The sequence below is a fragment of the Corvus hawaiiensis genome, chromosome Z (genome assembly GCF_020740725.1).
Source record: "Corvus hawaiiensis isolate bCorHaw1 chromosome Z, bCorHaw1.pri.cur, whole genome shotgun sequence".
In the NCBI taxonomy this organism is placed as follows: Eukaryota; Metazoa; Chordata; class Aves; order Passeriformes; family Corvidae; genus Corvus; species Corvus hawaiiensis.
The window spans coordinates 16605938-16629006 of NC_063255.1; the positions used below are offsets into that span (position 1 = coordinate 16605938).

A 23069-nucleotide genomic window follows, 5' to 3' on the forward strand; every position below is an offset into this window, starting at 1 on the left:
AAGAAAGATATTAAAGGGAGTTTTTCAAATTATATATGAATATGGAACATATTTCAAATTAGGCTAAGAAAATTTCACCCCAAAGAGTAGACATTTGGCAACTGAAAAAAGCCTCTCAAAATGCAAAGATTTGGGCAGTCACACTTAGAAAGCAAAGCAGGCAACCCCTCCGCCATGGCTCACAGCAGTCTGCCTTCCAGCAAAGCCTTTGGGAGGGCCAGCACAAGGCCTTGGGGCTGGTCTGTGTATCTGCATCAGAAGGAGCAGCAGCCTGGATGGAGTTGAACAAAGACCAAGAGCCTGTGCATGTGCCTCAGCCTGTCCCAGGGAGCACTGATGGTGTGCTCACCTTTTCATCTCCATTCCCAGCTCAAACGGGCATCTGGTTTGGATTTTTGTGCGTGCAATGAGCTCCCTCGACCTCCTGTTTCCACATCATGCAGTGCATCCTCCCATGCTCCACAATCTGCTGTGGCTCCTCAAAGGGTGCTGGGGACAGATGGCTTGATTTCAGCTGATAAAGGGGCTGCCTTGAAAGAAGTGAGGCGGAAGCTGTCTGGCCTGATATCTCTTTCTGGTGCTGTCAACGGGAGGTGAAGGAGACAAGCTGGAGCTGGATGGACACCAGCTCCATTCCAGGGAGCGTGGAAGGGAAACAAATTCCTTTAAAAAGCTCTTCTGCTGCTGCTAAATGGTGTCTGCTTGCCTTTATTTCAGAGACCTTCTGCCAAGCACAGATTACCTCAATACATTCTAGTCTTCACTCAGCCCACTGTGCTGCATGAAAGATGTAGCTAAAATATCTTCAGACCCTCTCAAGGGACAGCCAGGGATGTGGCTGACGTTTTGTGCGCTGCTGACTTTTAAACTCAATGTGGTAAACTGCTGACCAGCCTTGTCACTTCCCATCCACAGCACTGGACAGCGCTGCAGCTGTCAGGCACCTTGCTGAGCCCAGCCCCTGTGGGCAGCACGGGGCTGGCAGGCTCTCCAGGATCTTTGCAGTGCACGAACTGCAACCCTGCAGTAAACAAGGGAATTGGGAGCAAGCTCGGTAAATAGTGGAAATTACAAAAGCCACCACCTCTGTAATAAAAATGGGTTTTTCTTCAGGAACCTCAATTTTGCATTTTCTTTTCAGCACTGGGAGGGGAGGAAATATCCCTTCCCTTTGGAGACAGAATAATTTATAAGCGGCTTTTATAAAAATCAGTGATTTCCCTTTAAGTCAGCTTCTGTGCCTTTGTCTCAGCTTTCCTGATTAGTCACATAATGAGGATATTTCTAATACAAATGTGTCAGGGGAGAAGGGAGCCAAACATTGCTTTATCAGAAGAGAATCTGTATCCCTCTGGATGCTAATTAGTCACAGAGATACAGGTATGTGGGGTGGGGGCAAGGCAAGCTCTTATTTTAGAAGCCAAAATGGTTTGTGCCCTCTGAATTTCTCAGGCAGGGCTGGAAAGCCATGCCAAGGTAGAGAGATCTCCCCTGGCTTTCACATCCGTGCCCCTCAGATGCATTTGCCGTGCTGCTGCTCCTGCTGCTGATTGCGGGGTTATTTCTGTTGCAAGCTTGGCTAAACAGAAACTCTCTCCTTATAAATATGGAAATCTGATGGTTGAGCTCTCTGTCTCTCGGGACAAGTTAAAAGCGTGGTGCTAAAGAGAAAAGGGCTGCTGAACTCCGAGCTTGGTGGCTTTGTTTTCTGTACTAGTGCAGAGAAACTGTCAATTTTTTATCACTGGGATCCACCTTTGCTGGATGAACTAGTGAACTCTCAGGCCTTCCTCCCGGGAAAGCTCTGAGCCCAGCAACAGCCTGGGCTGTGTCAGTCCCTGCTCTGTCCAGGCTAAGCTGGTGTCCACCACTGAGATCCCCACCTATCTGTGGTGTGGTAGATGTGCTTGGTGCATGAGCCTTGGGCAGCTGCACATCTTTGGGGATGTGTTGGAAAAGTCTGTGGTTTTTATATTTGTTGAAAAGCTTTGAATGCCACTGGGCATCCATTATGGTTCCTGATAAATCTCTTGAATCACAGAACATTCTGAGTTGGTAGGGACCCACAAGGTTCATAGAGTCCAACTCCTGGATCTGCTCAAGACAACCCCAGAAGTTGCACCATGTGCCCGGGAGCATTGTCCAAATGCTTCTTTAAATCTCACAGGCTTGGTGCTATGATTGCTTCCCTGGAGAGCCTCCATTCCAGAGTGGTGGAGCCCCACAGTGCTTCTTTGGAGCTTCATTTGTATCCTGCTTACAGCCTGTCTCCTTTCCTGGCTTGAGACCACAGTCAGAGAGCTTGCAGAGCCAGACACCCTTGCTCTCTGGAAGAAGGGAGATTTACTAGGTGCAGGAGAGAGACCAGATGAGAAATTATTATTGGAGAAGGAGTGAACAGAAGAAGCAATCCAACAGCTCAGAAAAGGATCTGAGGTATTGGATTAAAGATGCCAGTGATACTCCAGAAGCGAAAAGCAAGACCTCATTCATTACACTTGTATGGAAGTTGAACATGTAAAAATCAGCTGCCTTACAAAAACAAAACCCAAACCATCTGGAAAAGAACAAGTAACCCCAGATGTATGCTAGTAATAGCTGCGACTTTGAACCACTGATTAGGGCCCTTGGTCTATTGAAAGGTGTGGATGTGGAGCCATCCCAGCTTTTCCGACTATTGTTGTTACAGCCAGAGACTCTGAAAGCTTAATAACATCATATTTTCCATGCTGGATCCAATCAATGGCCCATGGAAGCAATTATCCAATCTCCAGGACATTGGTGGGAACTAACATCACTGCAACAGGGCTCTCCTACTGTCATTTGTATTGCACCAGGTATTTTTTTGCCAGAATACATCACTTCTGTAGTATCTGTTAGAACCAACCAAAATTTCTAGTGTTCCTTCAGGCAAACTTTGATTTTGTCTTCCATGTACAGCTGGGACAGCCTAGCTGCATGTGGAGAGGATCCGTAAACCACTCTATATATGCTAACAACCATGGCATGTCAGTAATGATGGCTCCACTTGCACTTCCTCAGCCAGTGTTGCTAGGTGTTAGGGTTGTCCATGGAAAAGAAGCATAGTTCCCCAGAGTTGTCCACGGGAAGGAAGCACAGTTCCCCTCCACCATGCAGGAGAGTCTGTGAAAGTCTTCATCTGAGGTGGAGAACAGCTGTTTCAAAACAGACTGTTCCCCTCAGTGAGGCTCTGTTAAAGCCTTGAAGAAGTAAAGATGGGATCAGACCTGAAATAAGCTCTCGACAATAACCAATGGGCATGAATTCAGTCGCTACAAGAACCTGCCATGGTCCCTTGCAGACAGCACTAGGGCCATGCAGTTTTCCATAGGATTCAGCTGGAATGTGCAGCGAAGGGTCTGGGCTCCTGTTTGTGCCTCTGACCTCCAAACACACTGTGACCTTGGGTCTGACATGTTGCTCAATTTTTTAATCATTTTAGGGGTATTCTCCCCTCAAGAGTTGAGGTTTAAAGAGCAGTTGTAAAGTTGTATGGGGTTTTTTACGATCCTGGTTTGGCCAGATGCCAGTTGCTAAACTGACTCTTACAATAGCTACTAAGGAATCTGTGATGCTTTAGCACCTTGAATACTCATGTTGCACCTTGGAGCTGTAGCTGTATAATCAGAGGTACAAGAGGAAAGGTATAATATCTTCACGTATATATCCTTTACAAGGAAGGAATTATTTTGATATTTAATCATCCTGAAAACGTACCTCAGTTAATAGCTGGTTTTAAATAGCTATTACATGCCAGCCACTTGGCAAGTGCAGGCAGTGGGGAGTGCAGTGTGGCATTTCTCTAATTTGCAATGTTAATGATCCAATTTAAATCATGTAAAGCTAGCACAAGATACTAAACTTATAAATGCATGTGATAATAGAGATGGCTTATGTGTGTGAGAAAAGCCTGGAGGGATATACGGTGTTAAATATACTCTATCTTGATTGAAGGGAAAGGACCAGGGGCTGCTTGTGCTGCTGGTTTCTCAGAGGGAAATCTAACAGAAATCATGTAATTAATCCCGTTTTTCTTCTTTGTCCCTCAAATGCTTTCCCAAAGTATTTGGTCTCACTACTGAATTGGTGCTTCCTCTGCTACTGTAGACTCCCAAGATTAGTCATACATCATCATCTTAAAAAAATATTTTCTTCCCTGTGCTGCAAATGTCATTTTTGATTAGGAAAACAGACCACTGAAACATCTTGTTCCCTTTCCACAGCTTATGCCTTTCTGTTTGCTGCATTTTGTTCAGCCTGGATATGGCAGTTGGGCAGGCCCTTTGTGACCAGGGTTCCAAGGGAGCATTTCAGCACAGGCACTGCAGCATCCGCAGGGAGACTGGCACTTCTCTTCTGCCCCCATTTGAAGCAAAGCAATGGTCTGAACTCCTGGTTACGTGTCAGTAAGTTGAGCTACCCCAACTGCAGGTGTACATGGCAAAAAGTCACTTTAGTGACATGCTGGTTCAGTTTAATTAATAACACTAGAGGTTTTAGTCATGCAGCAGTATTAACATTGCTGGCTTCTCAATTGCTGAAATAAAATGGTTTCAAACACCAATTTATCTTACAATTATAAACTAATCAGGTTCAAAATCTGGATCTTGTAGTGGATTTTGCAGGCCTAATTTGTTAAACAAGATCTGTTCAGTAGTTGCTCAGAAAACAGCAATGTTGTAAGTGGTGCATTGGCAGAGCTAGTAGAAAGTCAATAAACAGTTGTTGTTTATTGCGTTGTTGAAACCAAGTCAGTAGCTATCAATGGTTTTCAGTACATCAGTCACTGTGTCGCCAAAATGGCATTTATTTTTACTTTGGTAAAGGGAAGGTGGGGATGCTGGGAGGAACAGTGACTGCTCTGGATCTGACAGAGTGCACGTGTTGATGAAAAGTGACAATCATGTCTTCCCAGGAGCCTTCTGCTCTGGATCCCATGTGATTCTAGAGCTCCTTCAACATGTGAGACCTAGGAAAAAGATTGTTTTCTTCAGCTCTCCCAGAGAGAAGGTGGAGGTCAGACATGGTCCTTGGCAGTGCATAGGGGAATTTGGAGAACCTCTCTTGCAGGATAGACTGGTGTTCTGACTAAATAAGTCTGGCCTAGAAGCAAATTCTTCTCCTGTTAAGACAGATGGGGGAAAGGGACCTAAAAAGGCTAGGGATCTTCACAGTTTGCACCAAATCAGGATCAGTCTGCCTGAAAACCAGATCAGCTCTGTTGACTTTGTGTGACATCAGTTTCTAATCTGGTTTTGCAACAAGAATGCCACAACTTACAGCTCCTTAGCCTTACCTCTACAGTTTTGTGTAATTCCTTATAACCCTGGTGCAATTTAAGATAATAATTTTTTATTCTAGTGATCAGAAACATAAAAAAAAAATACTCCTCTTTTTCTCTCTGCCGGCCCTTTACGTATCTGAACGCATCTATTATATCCTTCCTTAGTCTTCCCCTTTCTTCTCTGAGCAACTCCATTCTTCTAGTGCTCTGGTGTGGTTGTAGCTCCTAACTTGTTTCCATAGGACAGATGAGGGGATTACATCTCCCTTGAAGGAATGGGCTCCAAAACTCCTTAAGCTGAAGCCTGAGAGTATGAGAGAGTCTTTTGTGAGGCTTTCTGGTTCCATTCCTGCTGTACATTGTCCTGTGACGCTTTCCTTTTTCTTGCCAAACATGCCATTATTACTGATCATTGTTCATCTATACTCTTGGTTTGGATTGATCCCCTGTAAATCTGATTCCCTATAAATTTGAACCTTTCCTTTATGCTGTTTCTTACACAGACATCAAACCAGGCACATCTTGGTTCCCAATAATTTTGTTCCTGGTGCATTTTTTGGGCACTTCATGTTCACAGATACTTAGTCTGTATTGCAGTGATATGTAGAGGCTGCAGAGGTCTGCTGCCTAAAACACTGTGAGATTTTACGTACGTACCTGTGCCCATCAGAGTCCCCTCCCCAGAAGCTTTCTGCCGACAGCCAGATTTCTCAGGAACACCTGGCATGGTACAGCTTGAGGCAGAGGGAATCTGCCAACAGCACAGGATTTTCTGTTGCCAGGGCAGAGACTGAAGGTATAAATATTAATTAGCAGCACAATATTCTAGCCCAAGAGTCTGAATGACAACATTGGAATCATAGAAATTTCTCGTTGACCCACATGTACCCTCTGTATTCAGGGTGTGTGTGGTTTCTCACTTGTTTTTCTGCTCACTAAGTCAGTCCCTCATGCATAGAACATCTATCTGTTTTTTCCAAACTCAATGTTTGATGTACGAAAGAAACAAAACACTTGGACTTGTCCTTTCCTGTTAGCATTTGCATGCAGTATGCAATCCACATGGGCAGCTCCAGAAAGCAGATGTCTCCTGAGCTGCAAGCACTCACTGTAAGCTGTCACACACGTGTTGGTACTGAGACTTCCAGCATCTTTTAAGTAGGACAGAAGACAGCAAGCACATCATTGGTGGGTACTGGAGAGAGACAAGTTAGCTGGATGATATTCCTGATGAGTTGGCTCATCCTGATTCAACTGATGGTGGACAGACAGAAGCCTCAGAACTATGGAGAGAAATTATGGTCAAGCCCTGTATATTGGGTCTTTCCTTGAGATAAGAGGATGAGGGCAATCATGCCCCTCTGCTTTTATCCGAAAAAAGCAGCAGAGCTGCTTTGGTGATCATCGCATTTCCTACAGACAGAAAAGTGGAGAACATTTTCATAAGAGCTGTAAATATGACTGATTTTGAGGGGCAGATAGAGACTTCTCAAGTTACACGTATGTTTTTGAGGTGTAGCCGAAGACCACAGAAATTGTGTGTGCCCATTCCCTTCCACATGCTCTGGGGTCCCCAAGGATTTGCAGAGTGTAAAGTGGGGCCTTGTTAAGCTTACAAGGGGTCAGAAGTGTTGGCTGTGAAGGAAGGCAGAGTTTGTACCAAGCACCCAGCTCCATCATTTGGGGCAATTTCCCTCCCATAGTCAGTGTGGGTTACTGGGAGAGGTAGGTAATACGACTGAAAGGCTCTTGAGCTGATGCTTTCTTATTAAGTACTGCAAAATGGAAAGTGATTTAAAAGAGAAAATATAAACAGCCTGCTAAGCATGCCATCTCCCTTAAACCCCAGATTTCAGTTTAAAGTGTTTTCACCTTCTCGCTGTGCTCCTGCATGCTGATGATTCACAGCACTCCTGCTCCTCAGAGGTTTGCTGGAACTAATTTCTGATGTTCAGAAATGGCACATGGTGTACACACTGTGGGATATGGCTGCTCCTAGCAGGACGGCAGTTTTCAAGATCCTTTGTGTCAAGCCTATAGAAACAAACAATCTAGTAAGAAAACTTCCCACCATTCGAATGCTGTGACACTGCATGCTCAATTAAGCTGTGGGCATGTGGGGAGAAAACTTTGATTAAACTCTGGCCCCAGCCAAATGTTCATGCAGTGCTCTGATTGAATGTATTTTTTCCTTAGGAATGAAGACATGCAGAGGCCTCAGGAACAAAAAAACATCCCTTAAATGTATTAAATACCTTTAGCTGTCTAAAGATCCTGCAGGCACTTCTCAGCACTTGCCTTTTGTTTGGGAGTGTTGTGTTGTCCCCAGGGAGCAATAAGAAATCACATCATCTGTCCTGGGACGAGTCACACCATGTAGCTGAGATTTTGATATTGGGGGCAGAGCTGAGTGTGTTGGTCTAGGTAGGCTTGTGAAAAAAAAAAATTGCCAAGTGAATTCCAATAGCAAAAGCCTGTGTTGAATCTCAGTGTGCTCTTAGGCATTCACAAGCGAAAGGCTAATCAGTCAAGTAAACGTTTCTCTGGGCAGTTGAGCTGTGGAGAGAGAACTGCATCCATTCAGTATGCACAGAAGCAGGGCATGTTTGTGCAGAGACAGCTCCAGCCGAGCTGGCGTGGGAATGCTGCTGTTTTCACAGTGGGCATTGTTACTATGGAGGCCTGTGAATTGCTGCAGAATGTCTGCAAAATGATGGATGGGAAATATGACAGTGTCTTGCCACTCCTGGGCCAGGGATGTGGGCACTGGGGACACCTTCCCTGGCTTGGTTTCCTCTCAAATCCATTTTATTCTCTGGAAGGAGTGGGCCTGGTCCATGCATGCAGTGGTGGTCGCCCAGACTGATGGTGCTTGCGATCTCTCTGTGCAAGTCATGGATCTCCTACTCAGCTGTAACATGTGCTGCTGGGGCTGAAAAGCGTTATGCTGAACCTTGGGGAAGAATTCCTAGGGCTGACTCCACTGCCGTGTCCTGCATCATTCCACCTCCAGTGTCAGAAGCTCCACCAGGCCTCCTCTCTAGACAGTGGGGAGAGGGAAATGCATCTCCAAGGACAGATTCATCTCCTTTTAAGATGAGTGTCTTAGATAGAATGGAAGTAATCACTTCTTGAAAATCATCGTAGTTTTCTCTGGAGGCCAAGGAAGCCTTTTCTGTGTGTTTGGTCTAGAGCCCATTTTGGAGATTTCTCCTGCCGAGTCCACTGGTCCAGGCTCAGAGTTCAAATCTTCAAAGGGACCTCAGAACATTTCTCCCCTCCCTCTGTTGATGCAAATGGATGTCTAATGTCACGGTCAGGTTACCTACAAAGGAAAAGCTACTGTCAGCAAATCAGTTTGCCACAAAAAGTAAGAGCTCGTTTGGATTTAGAGTTTTAGCATGATTTTAACAATGTGAACCTGGACTAGTCCAGGCATGGCCAGACTCCCCCTCTGCCCTGTGGGCTTCTGGCTTTGAGCTCAGTGGACTCTCTGCTGGACTGCACCAGCACAGAAGACAGTATGTGGCCATCACACTATGTCATTTCCCGTAATACGTCTACTCCCATGCCTTCCTGCAGCCAGCATATTGGGGCTCCAAGGACTTGTTTATTGTGTTCAGTAACAGCTAGGACGCATCCAGCTCTTGGAGTCATGTTCCTTAGAAATGGCTGTATCCTGCCTTTTCCCAGACTGGCAGAGAAAAGGTTCTCATCCAGGAAGCCTAGACTTAAATGGTGCCACTTAGCATCTTAAACATCCCTCTTGGAGGGATTCTAGCATGTCTGACAGACAGACATGTCCTTTGTGTGATCTAGCTATTCCCATGTGTAGAAGCCCCAAGGTAAGGGAGCTCATGTGTATGTCTCAAACACTGATAGCTGGATGGCTGTGGTGCCAACCAAGGATTGTTGGTAATAGCAGCCAAGGATTGTTAGTAATAACACACTGTAAGAAAGAATAGAGAATGTGGCTGGAGAAGGGCCCACATGGAGGTAGAACAGCACATTTCTGGGACAAACATCCTTGTCCTGGCTCCTGGAGATAAGCACAATGCAACACAGCCCAAGTGTAGGAATGAGGTCGAGAAGCAGGCATGGACTGTAGGGGGATGTGGAGACCACCAAATACCCTGAAGCCTCCAGCCCATTTCTGGAAAGGTCTGGGAGAGCGGACTGTGCACAGTAACTGAATTACATAGAAAGAGAGAAATTTACCTCCAGTGCACAGAAGCTCATCCATAAAAAGTACCCCCACAAAGCCCAGGTGTGTGTGCACCCCAGGACCCTGCACTCCCCATCAGCTGCATCAGCAATGGAGCCAGGATTGGTGATATCTCTCTCTCTTTCTCTCTTTCTTATATTCTTTTTTTCTACCCCTCTTTAATTCATCTCTCCCTGGGATGTATCTCTTTTTCTCTTTCCTGTGACCTCCCTCTTTTATCCTAAATCCACTGCTGGGTGCTTAATAGGAGGCCAAGAACGAATGTACCAGTTTCCATGCCAAGTGTGTAATTTACTAACAGAACTTCATAAGATTTTGTGAACCTTTTAACTTCAAACATTCCTTTTGTCCACAAGCATCTACAAATCTTGGGTGCTCCCTTCCCCTGAAGGGTGAGAGGCCACACCATGATGATTCTTTCCTGTAGCTTGGATTCTGATCTATTCCTTTCATCTGGGCATGTTTGAGACCAGATCCATGTTCCAAGGATACCACATGAGCTGATCTATGATTTATGCCTAAATGTTCTCCTGGAGACTTTTTTTTTGGTTTTCAAATTGCTCTTACCTTTTTAACTAGTTACTAAACTGCTACATTAGAGGAGAAGTACAGGAGTGAAAGCAGAAGAAATTGCCCTTGTCCTTGAATGCGAGGTCTTGTAAGCACCATCCATTTTAAGTACTGTCTAAGTCTACTGGGTAGTGCAAAGGAGCAGGATTTTGATAAAATCTTATAACCCTACATATGTTATTTAACCCGTTTCCACCAAGGTAGAACCTAATTCAAAAATTACATTTTCTCTCTTAAGCACAGTGTATTAAAAAGAGCTAAAGTGCACTGCAGGGAGAAGGCAGGCAGAAGAGTGCCTCAACAAGTGATTTTTTTTTTTTACTGAGAGGGAAGAGTGATGTTATCTTGCTTTGAAACTCAGTGACTCTGCTTTGCATACAGGTGTCAGTGCCGTGATGAGTTGCATTTTACAAGAAATTGTGTACAAAATAAAAACTCCAAAAACAGAGAGAGAGACAATATCAATTCACCAGTTTGGAATAGTATTCTAGTATTTAGTTTATGATGCCTGGTTCCGTTTCTTACAAGTGATGGTTTATTCATATATTGGACCTAAAGTTGAACGTTTGCTTTGCCTGTGCAGCTCTACCTATGATATACCCAAATTTACATACACATATATGTATGTGCATGTTCAATTTAACTTCTGGCTTCTAGGTGGGAATAAGAACATGTTTGAAAACCAGTTTTAATTTTCACTATGGTGCTAAGTGGAGAGGTTTGCAGTTTGCTGTGGAAGGACTTCAGATATTTTTATCAGTGGTAGAACTGTCTGAGTTGGTAGCTAGTTTCTCTCTTAAGTTCTTGATGTGTTGTACCACAGAGTTCAGTACATGTTGTCTGCCAGGAGGCAGGAGCAGAATGTGTTTGGGGAGATTTGTTTTTTGGGGGGGGAAATTTTAGTGACAGTGAAAGGTACTCTGCTGACAGATCTTTCCTGTCAGCCATGAAATAGGTCCCAAGAGGGACCAGAAATTGAATTCTCCTACCTGTGTAGCCCTCATTCCTTCCAAGCTGGACTTTCACATAGACCTGGTCTCAAACTTTTTAGTTTTAAGTTTGATCGAGTGGTCCACTTGGAATTCATCTGAAACTGTAAATGTGTTTCATACAACACCCCAAGGAGTCATCACATGAAAATTATTTGGGACTACTGCCAGCCTAGGCTGAATTTGAACTGGTGACCTACCATCCACATTATATTCCCAGTATCATCCATCATATAAGCCTGATGTTGAAATTTGGCATTTCCAGAGGTACTTTTAAGATAGTAAATGTGCTTCCAAAGTTCTGTGTTTTGCCCCTGGGTTTCAGCATTCAAAACACCAGCATGTTCTCTGCTCCCCCTGAATGTGAAGGGGGTGGAGTTGCCTAATAGCCACTCAGAGAAGAGGGCGTAGAACTTTCAGCTAAACCGTTCTGTTTTGTTTCTGTTCTTTCTTAACAGGATCCAACAGCTGCAGCTATTTCGGACAGAGATTGTGATACAAGAGAGGGAGAGACTGTAGCCATGAACTATAAGCCATCCCCACTTCAAGTGAAATTAGGTGAGTCTTTGCTGATGGAGAGTGAAAAGGCTGAATCCAAGGCGTGAAATACCAGATCATGTGCAGATCTCCGTGCATGTGGCTGAGCATGCCAGCAAGGCCCAAGCTGCTCGCAGAGCAGTTTTATCATTGTAATTCTGCTGCTGTGACTCAGGGAACTGACCTACAAACATGTAAAGCCCCTGTATTCGTGGACGTGGTAAAGAAAGGAAGCTATGCCTTAAAAGCAAGGCATAGTTCTTTTAAACCTACAGGTTTTTTATTAAGCTCAGATCAAGGCTTGGCCAGATAAAGAATGAAGATAATATGGAGAGACTGTAAAAAGAAGAGAAGACAGAATAGTTGCAAACAAAAGGGAAAGGATCAGAGAGTTGAGACACTACCAGGAAAAGACAGAGCTGCATTACTGTGAAATGGAGGACTTCTGGGTCTGTAAAGGTTCTCATACAAATAGTCTTGCTATTTCTGAGCAATATTTACTAAGTTCTGGAAGCAGAATCATCCTGTTAGCACAAGACCCTGCTTCCTTTCAAGGCTAATGCTTACAAGAGCAGTCCACACATGCCTGTCCTGCCTTCAAAACCTGAGCAACTATTTAGCCACACAGCTTCAAGAACCTGATGACAGACAAGCCAAAGGAACAGTGTGCTTTTTGATAAAAAAGGGGAATCTAAGTGTAGAAAAAAGTGTAGGAGCAGGAAGGAGTCCCCTGGCTGTCCTTCACATCAGAACAAGTGACGTTGAGAGGATGCTGCTGAAGCTGATTGAGGGTGGTTACGCAAGTCATGAATACTCTAAAACCAGTGGCTGCTTTTCAGGAAAAGGCAGAGAGCAGCAGTGTGTGTTAATGACAGCACAATTCATAGTTTGGTAAAAAATAATTACTGCCAGCATGCCATATGACACCAAGATCCTTTTTCACTGCCAAGAGAGTTCTTTAATGTTACTAGACAGATAATTACTTAGTAGTTGTTTTGGATAATTTAACACCAGGAAACAGGTTAGATAGCAATTGATGCTATTATTGGTAAGTCTGTGATATTCTTGCCTTTCTAGGCAATAAAAATATCCTCCTGAGATTCACTAAAGTGACAGGAAATGGTGCTTTTTTAGACTTGGCTTTAGTAAGTCATGAGAGCATTCTAGGAGATGAAATCATTGAAAATAGGTTTGGATTCAGGGTAAGCAAGTTCAATTCATATAAATTAAATGGAGAAGTAATTTGAGGAAGATCCTTAACAAACCTCAGTATTATAAATAAAGCCAGTAGAATAAGAAACTTGGGAAGTCAAAACACATCAGGTGGTGTTGAAGGAGAAAGTATCAGGAGAAAGGACATTGCTGATGGAGTTCTCCAATAGTCATTTTATGTATATGTTCATTAAGGACTTTTACGTAAAAAGCAGGAGTCGGCAAAGAAAATTTAGTAGAGCATATTTGGGAGGAACAAGTCCCATAAAGACTCAGAAATGGCACAGAGGATAAAACAATGAAAACTGGAATAATAGAAATGAGAAAAATAAGACAGGAGAAACTCAATCTTCTGTAAGCTGGAATTTATCAACTGGAGATGACTACATTAGTTGGAAGGTTAGTAATTATATAAATGGACTAATACATGATAATAGCCCACAGTCACACTTCTGCAGAATTTACAAGCTTTTTTCTGGGGATCAGATAGAAGAGGATGATTAGCCTTTCTGCCAGAACTTCTGCTTTTCCACACAGGAAAAATTCTATTTCATTTAGCCAGTGCTGAGTGGCATAAAGAGTCAAAGGGAGGCATTGAAGTGTTTGAACAGTTTTTGTAGTAGGTAGAGGCACACTGTTGCCAGGACCTCCTTTCCAGCTGGTGCTTCCGCCAAGTGAACTCGGTGCTGACCACAGTATGCTTATGAAGATAATAGTGGGTGAAACCTACTTGCTGAAGGGGAATTGTCCTGCAAGACTGACAGGCATCTTCCTGCCTTGTCTCCAGAGAGAAGTCTGCTCCAACACCTCTCTGTGGAAACAGTGTCCCTCTAATGAGGTGAACACATACCTAGTATGTGGATCAGCTCTCTACTCTTAGCCATATCCAGATGAGCTCTAGGTTACCTGAGGCAAAATGAAACTAACAGTATTGTCTGTCGCCAGTGTAACATGCCTTTAATCCACACCAGCTCCTGCTGCTCTTATTCTTAAAATCTGCCCAGCCTCTAGAATTTTCTAGCAGCTTAATCATTGCATCTCCCAGCTCTGGCCCCCATTCCCCTGACTAGATATTTTTGTCCCTTCTGCATTTTGTCCATTCTGCATTGTCAGATTTTCTTTTAATCTCTTTAAGGCTAGAAAAAGTTAAAGTGGTACACAAATGTTTAGTAGCTTAACTGGCCAAGCCATTGTTGAGGATGGTAGCATCTAGGGGTTCAATCCTATTGCAGGTTTTCCATGTGGATGGTGGCATTTTTCACTGTCAAATCAGAATCAATTGTTCAAATGTCAAATGTTCTGATGGAAGGTTGATAAATGTCATTTTTCAGTTTGCAAAGATTCATGTATAAATCTGTCGTATGTGCTTGCTGGAAGTTTGGTTCAAGTGAGCTCAATTAAATACCAACCCAGCATGAATACAACATTTGCTTCCAGACACTGCAGTGATTGAAGTGTGACAGAAAGAGTGTGAAAACTGCACACAGATTTATCCTGCTGCTTGAGTGGTCTTTTCGTTGGCTGTTTCTTCACCCCTAAATAAATACATTTGGCTACGTGTTTGCTTGAGGGGGGTCAGTTAGATACAGGAAAAACTTCACAGCTGTCTTATATTTCTAGCGACTTCCTGAAGGTTACACGTGGTTTATAAATGGAACAGTGCTTGATGCTAAGGCCATCAAGAAAAAGAACCTCACACCAAGGGAAAATAAGATCTCCCAGTTCACACAGTTCATAATTTTAGCCCCTTATTGATATTGTATCCATATTAATTCTGAATTTGTTCCTTTTCTAACACTCACACTTTGTCTTTCTATCAGGAGCTGCAAGGCTCAGCCATGCTTCTTTCTTTCTTTCAGATCATTGATAAGGAGACTCCTGACAGCACAGGTTGGGGGCTGGGTGTACATTAGTGCTTAGGAGATGTCTCCAGCACATCCTTATTAGGAGCCATATCCAGATGGAGCACATACCACAAGCCTTTTGAAAACAGAGGAGAGTTATGATAAGGAGAGAGAGAGGAACAGAATAATCCCCACGTGTAAATCTCAGGGCACCACATCCACTGGAAGGCAACAGATCCTCCTAGCATTCCCAGGAGACGAGATATTATTTTAATGAAGCTTATGCCATCTGCTTTTCTAGTTCGCATTTTTAATTTCCCTTCTCTGCTCTGAAATCCCTACCCACAGTCTGCATCTTTCTTACCTAGCAGTCGATGACATTAGTTTGTGTTAAAACAGAATGGGCAATGTGGAAAGTGGTTGGAGTGCTGTGAAACAAGCAACAGGTGGGATGAGGGATTGTGGGAGAGGCATCTTCATCAGCACATCCACCACACTGAGAGCCTGGCAGTAAATGTCCTGCATGCCTGTCTGCAGATGAGCATGTGGGGGAGAGGCAGAGACACTCACATCAGCCTTCAGCCCTCTAAGGTGCCTGTGGCCTTAGATGTAAGCACCTCCTCTCCTTGGACTACATAGGGAATAAGGCACTGTTTTTGGAAGGTTCCTCGAAGGGGTCATAAAGGTATGTAAAAACTGAGTGTCTAAGCTAGAGAAACTGAGTCCGACCTCAAGAAAGTTACTGGAATGCTGTTCACTTGGACCAAGCAGAATTGGTAGGGTTAAACAGCAGCAAAAACACTGTCACAAGGACATAGAGAATGGTGTTCCCTGGTGTGTCTGACTTGGACAAAACTAATTTGTGACTGAGCCCCATCTTGGTGGATTGAAATGAACAGAGGAGATAATCCATCTGGAGACAGAGGCTGATGACATGTCTGTGTTGTTAGCTCCTGCCCTTCAGCCTGCTGCTGTGTATTCATGGCAGATATTGAATTGCTGTGTGATCTGGGAGGAATAGTACCAGGAGTATCAGTCAGAACTACAAAGTCCTCAGGGTTCAGCTTAACAAAATTGGTGCATTTCTGGCTGAAACTTTACAGAAGGTCTCTGATCCCAGTAAACGACAGACTGCCCCATGTGGCTTCTGAGATTGATCTTTCAGTTGGCGTAGGTATTTAACCCCTTCTCCTGGGGTAGGGTGTGTGTTCAGAGCTTGTCCTAAAGCTCTCCATTGAAAAGCCACGAAGCACACAGCAGAACAGTGTTCTCAAAAGGATGCCATGCTCAGAGATCCCCTTCCAGGACTGCTCTTGCCGCAGGTCAGGATGCAGAACTGGGAAGTGCAGTCGTAAACAGAGCAGGCAGCAAGCATCTTGCGTAGGCTGAAAGGCTCTGTATCTGCCCCCATCTGTGGCTCCTTTTCTGCATCATCGCTTCCCAGTCTGCTCCAAAACTTGTGACTTCTGAAGCTGTTCATACAGAAAACAGAATAATAAAGGGGAAGTTGAAGTAGACTGGACAGATCAATGCCATTAGTGTATCATTTTGTCAGTATTTCAAGTACTGTACTATTCCCAGTTGCTCTTCTGTAACAAGGTGATTAATGCTAATTAGGTACAGCAGCTGTTGTTTCTGAGAAGATGCTCTGTAGGTAAATTAGGGAAACATTTTATAAAAAGGCTCTAACTCTTAAGCTAGGTCCCCAGGTTCCAGCTCTGTTGACAAAACTACAGATTTTCATATCCATAACTGTTTGCATGGCGACCTCAAGTGACATCATTACCTTAAGTGCAGAAAGCCATTTTGCTCCCCTGGGAGCACCCATTTCCTTGAACACAGTCTGTGCATTGCACAGGGCTGGGGGGGGGGGGCGGGGGGGAAGGGCAGGATGGAAGCCAGAGAGCAGGAACAATATAGCACTGCTATTGATTTTCTTCATGAAGACAGAAGCGCAGCCCACCACTCGGAAGTCTCATGGAGCTTGGGAGGCATTTATTTAAACGTTTTTTTAATCTCTTATTACTCTTTCCATTCATAAGAGAAATGGTGTACACAGATTTATGGTAGCATCCTTCCTGTAGGATATTTCCAGGCTCTTTTTGGAGAGGATGAGAGAGTGAACAGCTGCATCACATTAAGGCTAGTAGGGCTGTCTGCAGACAGAGCTGCAAAGATGAGGGCAGAAAACCAGTGCTGACAGGCATATTATTGCAGATTAGTTAGACGAGAAGTAGAGGGGCAGAAAGAAAGAGGTGCCTGAGACAGGCTTGGGTGAAGAGTAAAGCCATTCAGACAAACTGGAACAAAGCAATCACTGGAGTTCAACAGAGAGCTCCAGGCAGGAAGGAATGTGTGAGGGAGTGCGACAGAGGGAAGGGAGGTTCCAAAATCCAAGAAGCAGAGCACGAGCACAAGAATATGGGAATGATGTGGCATGAGGTTCACCAAATGACCTGGCTTTTTGTATCACTGCAATTTTGCTTGATTTGTTATGCCACTGCACCAGGGCTTCACTGGCCTGTCCCAGCCCTCCACGGTGGTATGTGCCCCTTTCCCGTGACACATTCCTGGGTACCAACACACCTCACAGGCCAACAGACTCACACCCACTCATATCTTGTGCTGCACACACCACTCTTGGCTAATACTCCTTCAGGTAAAAATTCATGAAGAAGGAAACTGTAAGGTAACTGGATAATTTTGGGGTATTACCTGGCCATCCTTTAGCTACTCCGTATTTTTATGGTGTCTACAATGTAGTAGTCTAGAAAGGAGAGGTAATCCTGAAGATCTGCCTCTGCATAAATTATTTTATTTTGTATTGAGAATGGTCCACAGCATCCAGAGTCTGAATGGGGGTTTCATGCCTGAAGGAGAAGCCCAGAGCTGCAAATTACAGGTTCTCTTCTTTGTCTTGCCCACCATAGTCAGTCACCTCAAATATGCAAAGCAGCTCAGAAGGTTGTGAGGAAAAACAAATTGAGCAAATTGTTGAGATTCTCTGATAAAAAGGAGAAAAAATTCAGTAACTGAAGTAGTGAGGACAGTAAAAAGTACCTGGTCTAGCAAAGCCTAACCCCAGCAGGCAGCACCACACAGTGGTCTGTCCAGAGGTCTTGTTACACAAGTATGTGTTACTCTCATCACTGTTTTCTGTGAAGTATGTAGAGAACTGGTTTAAAAGAAAGAGGTCCCCAAAGGTGATTTACAGCTTGTTCCTGACATTAAAAAGATTAACAGCAACTGAGATGATAAGGCTGCCTGCTCAGATGTCGGTATCTTTAAAAAAATCAACACAGAAAAGGGCAGTAATACTGTTCTCTGGCTTCTCAAAAGCCCTGTGTCCTTAAATGTAGGTTCCACCAGTGTAACATTTCCCCAGTTCTGAGCTACCCAGGTGTTGCTATTTCTGTAGTTCCTTCTGATGTCTCCAAAGGTAGATGAGTTTCTGCCTAGCACTTGAAGGAAGCAAGTATAGTCCAGTATAATTAATGTAAATTGGCTCCAGAACAGACCACCGCATCTACAGACAGTGTTGGGTGATGCATTTATTTAATGTGTTTGATTTATTAATGATGAGCCTTAAACTGTACTTGATGGTTAATTGAATTTGTTCTGATTTTCAAGTGATGTGGGCTGCCACTTTGTCTTCTCTGTGCTGCACACTCAGCTCTTAACAGGGAAAGGTTACTGTCTGCTTATTGAATGTGGGAACTAAATGCTCCATCAGCAGATCAAGCTCTATTAAATAGAAATAACATACACTTCTCAAAGGGAAGGAGCATGTCCTGGTATAGTAAAGTCACTGCAATTCTTGGTTTTTAGCTGCTATCCTTAGACACAGAGGATGTTCATAGCAACCTGAAAACTTCATGTTGCTTCTGTGAGATACTAAAGAATCCTTTGGAGACTCAGAACTCAGAAAAACACAAAAACCTTGGTTTCTGTTTTCCTTTCCTGTTTTCTTGTTTTCCCCCACCGCAGGAGAGCAGAATAGACAAGGATGTCATCCATATTATGTGTCCTGTAAGTAGTAGACTTCTTTTTAGGGGAGGGTACCATGGTGGTCCTGGATGCAGACCTCACCTGAGCATGAACAGAGGTACACCCAAGGAACCCTTCTTCTGTGACTCAAGTCTTTGTTCCAGGCAGAGCAGACAGTGTCACATCCAGCTGTGCACACCAGAACCCCCTGTTTCCAGACCCAGCCAGTGGTGCAGCCAAAGAACCACCTGCAAGGCCCAGCTCTAATGTGGCAGGCAGGACAAGTACCCCATGTGTACCCCATGTTCATTGTGGCAGCAACAAACTAAGTACAGTTTTTGCCCAGTCAGCAACAGTAACATTTCATCATGTCCATCAGTTTCAGTCCAGAGGCCTTGGGAGGAGCAATTCCCAAAAGCAGGAGGCAGCACAGGAGAAACCACTCTGTAATTCTCCATGGAGGGAGGGGTGGTTGAAGCAGGACATGAAGCAGTATGGGCCTGTGCTGGGCACATGTTTTCTAGGTTTGCATACTGGTAGAAGCAACTCAACAGTTTCAGCTGTTGTCAGCATCTCAGCCTCTTACACCAACCCACACCACTGCTTTATGGAGAAGCTTTAGGAATGGGAATTAAGCTGCAGTGAGGATAGTGGGACTAGTTGTGCAAAAAGGCCTCTGAACCTTCAGAGTCCTGACTGGGACTAAGAGGGAGTTTTGCCTGTACCCTGACACTTCACTCCTGACAGGAACAAGGCAGTGACCTCTCCAGGAAAGACCACAGCCTCCCTGCTCTGCCGTGTGTAGAAAGTCTTCTGGCACCTCTCTGTTTCTTTCAAACCTCAAACTTCAGGCACAGTTCTTTCCTTGTTCCTCTTGGCAGTCATTCTCTATAAAGCAGGGCATGCTGAAGGAAAATAAAGCTGTTTTTACAGATACCATATATTTACCAAGATAAAATTTTATTTAAGAAAAAAGTCATAGCAGTAAATGGACAGTCTGATCCCATTTGTCCAGTTGTTAAACACAACTGTCATTCAAAAAGCATTAAGTGCTGCCTGCATCATGGCTGAATAGCTTGTGCTGAGGGTATGTTTTTCTGCATCACTCATGGAAATGAGACTTTGCAGCCTGGTACTGTGCAAAATAGCTGTGGTGTCCCTTTTGAAACATCTTCCAGAAGGAAAAGGAGGAATTCTTCATCAAATTTTAAAATGTTTGAGCGTTGTCCAAACTGTTCCTAAACTGACATATAGGAAAACATGCCCCATAGACAATATTTATGTCCTTTCCCCAAGTCCCGTTACAAGGGGAAAGGAGGGGTAACACGTACATTCTTGGGAGAAAGATCCAAGCCTTTATCAAAGAATCATCTCCAGCCTCTGTAATCATTGTGATCTGTTTGTGTCTGCCTCCTACTAGTAGTAGACTCCTGTTCTCTCCATGCTGCTTTGCAAACTGTTCCTCTCCCAGGCTTCCTCCCACTTTCTGTATCAGTGAAATTATCCATCCTCACTTTTAGAGACTGCACGGCTGAGCCATTGCTCTCAGTGACTCCTGCCTTCCTTCTTGCTCATGTCCCTTTCACCTGAACTCTGCCCAAATATTTTTTTCCCTTAATTCTCTGCCCTTTTTGTCCCACTTGCTCCTTACCTTAAGAGCTTGAATTGATTCAGCGTAAGCCTTTGTGAGTGTTCCAACCCTTTGTGTCATAAAGTAACACTGTTTATAGCACAACAAAATAAATCCTCTATGGAGCTTTAAGGTAATTCTACTGTAGACCCTAAACCATCTCCTTTTTTGCTATAACTTTGGGGTTTTTTCTGCCTTCTGCTCTAAGTGGAAGGCAATCCCCACTTTTTCCAAACAACCCACATACCTTCTTTTTTTGATCACTGCTGTGAAATTGGTACAATCAAGTCAGCAGGTGTTAATGTGTTCTGGAGGAATGGCGGAGTTCTGTCTAGCTCACTAGTCTGAAGCTCATAAGTTTTAAACTGCCTTCTGCCATGAGTAAACTGTGAGCTGGCTATGAGAAGAAGGTTTAATCACACCAGGTGTTTCAGAGCCTGTGGGCTGCTGGCAGTCCCTTTGCTGCAACTCAGCTCCCAAGTTACACCAATGCCAGAAAACATCCCCTCTCTGTCCCCCATCACTACCCAGCCTGAAAGTAAGAGGTCATTTTCAAAAAAAGGAAGGATTTTTTATTAATTACTTTAAGTACTGGTTCTAGGACTAGAAAATTGGGAGAACAGATTAATAGTACAAGGGAGACAATTTACTTTGTATAAGCTCATCTGAGAAACTGTGTTTGACATAATAAATGACACTGCTAAAAAGTGTGTCTTGAACAGGGCTAGTATACTTAATATTTAAAGTGATTCTGTCAAGCATGGGTAGTTTAAATCCGTAATGGAAGCTGCCTTTTAAATTTGGATTTTCAGGTTTTGCTTACATTTTTTTAAAGAAAAACAGGTATTCTGGGTGTAGACTCCCTAGTAAATTCTAGCACTATGTTGGTTTTTTTTAAGTTCACTGCAAGAACATAAAACTGATGGTTCAAAAATCCTTCACAAATTCATGTCTAATTCACAAGGTGGTTTTGGCCGTAAAAAGTTTGGGACACTCAAGTCACAAAGCAGCTATGCCTTTTTTAGCTACTCACTTTCAGCCAGAACATGAAAGACTCAACTTCAGTTTCTGTTTCTGCCTGAATGCTTCAGCTGTCAGGTTGAAGTGTGGCTTTATGCAGCCTCTGATCCATGGGGCAGGGGTTTAAGCAAAATGTGAAAGCAAAACTTTGGCGTAGTTATTTCTGTGCAGGCAGATATCATGTTTTTAGTTCCTCAGAGCTCACGTAGCTGATTCCCATCTGCCTGTGTGCAGAACAGCTACAATACACAACCGTCCTTGAGTTTGAATTTGGGTCCTTTGGGTTTCCTGTCCTTCACTGGAAGGGGATGGTCAATGCAAGGACATGATCTTAGCTCCATTGTTCGCAATGTTCTTCTTTCTATCTGCAATTAAACATTCCTGGGTACCCAGGAGTTTCCCTCTCGCTGGAAATCAGAGTCATGACCTCTTTAGAGAAGGCTGTTGCTGCTTTGGGTCTTGTTGATAAGGTGAATGGAACCCTCTACAGCACATTCATCTGACCTAGAACTAGGCTGTAATCTCCTCTGCATCAAAGCAGGGCAGATAGACAACGGAAAAAGGGCAGGACTAAAGGAAACAAAACACAGTGCCAGTTGTCCAGTTGTCTGCATTTACCTGGTTATGACCATCAGATGGGAGATGACTGGGATAATCTGGAGAGTTCTAAGGAAAAGCTTCATGTGGAACTTCCTCTGTGCTATTGAGGAATGACAGGATCGTGCCTGAGTTGGCAGTAAATTGCCTGGAGCATCTGGTGGGTACTTCATTCCCAACCTGTTACTTTTCTCACCTTATGGAAATCCTTTTTCACCATGAGGACAGTCAAGCATGGGAAAACTTCTCCCGGGGAGGTCATGTCATCTCCAACCCTGAAGGTTTTGAAAATCTGACTGAATAAATCTCTGAGCAGCCCAGTCTGATCCTATAGCTGATGCTACTTTGAGCAAGGCTAGAAAGCTCGTGAGGTCCCTTCCAGCTGAAGTAATCCTGTGATCCTGTTTCTGGCTAGGACTCCAGGCTGGATTTTTAAGATGTCATATAGTTTCTGCTCATTACCCAAAAAAAAAAAAAAAAACCAAAAAAACCCCAAAACTTCTGTCTAGTTACACTTTTGGATTCAGATAACACAGATTCATAACCACAGCCAGATTTGCAGGGGTAGACTTCAGTGAGTTGCATGCACTGGTATAAAGCAGTCCTCTGGTATGCCCTGTGGTAAACAAGAAAAAACCAATTGCTGCTTGATTTTCACTCCATTATAAATGTTCTTCTTTTAAAGTTTAAATTACAGCTTTTTCTTCTTTCTCTTTAATTCACCAAACCTTCTTGATTGAATTCAAAAACATATTAAAACTAATTTGCTCCTCTCTTGTATCTCTTACTGACTCCAGTGTACAGACAGGGAAATTAGTTCCTAACTTGCATTCCTTAATGCTGAATGATTTTGTAACATGAGCAAGCAGCTGGATTTTTGTACCTACTGTGTCCTAGCAAAACATTAGGGCATTAGCACAGGTCATTAACAGAGTGTACAAGAACCAAATTAAAGTGTTTGTGCGTGTGTTTGTGTGAGGTGATAATCAAGCAGCTACTAAGGGGACTGTGCAACACCTCCATTTCTTAGACCAATTTGAGCTCTTCTTGGTGTTGGTCATGTCTCAAGTAGCCTTTGGAAAAGACACTTTTATCTTAGATTGGCAAAGGGATTTTTTTCATCTGTGATTAGGATTTTTAAGGGGATTTGCAG

At 43.7% G+C, this 23069-nt stretch overlaps 1 protein-coding gene across 3 annotated transcripts in view; it reads left to right on the forward strand.

Moving 5' to 3' along the window:
• FAM219A (family with sequence similarity 219 member A) overlaps window positions 1–23069 on the forward strand; it is a 96506-nt gene that overhangs the window by 45415 nt on the left and 28022 nt on the right. For all 3 annotated transcript variants that reach the window (XM_048291050.1, XM_048291051.1, XM_048291052.1), the window contains exon 2: window positions 11548–11647. In XM_048291050.1, coding sequence (XP_048147007.1) covers window positions 11548–11647 — 100 coding nt within the window. The remainder of the gene's footprint in view (window positions 1–11547; window positions 11648–23069) is intronic.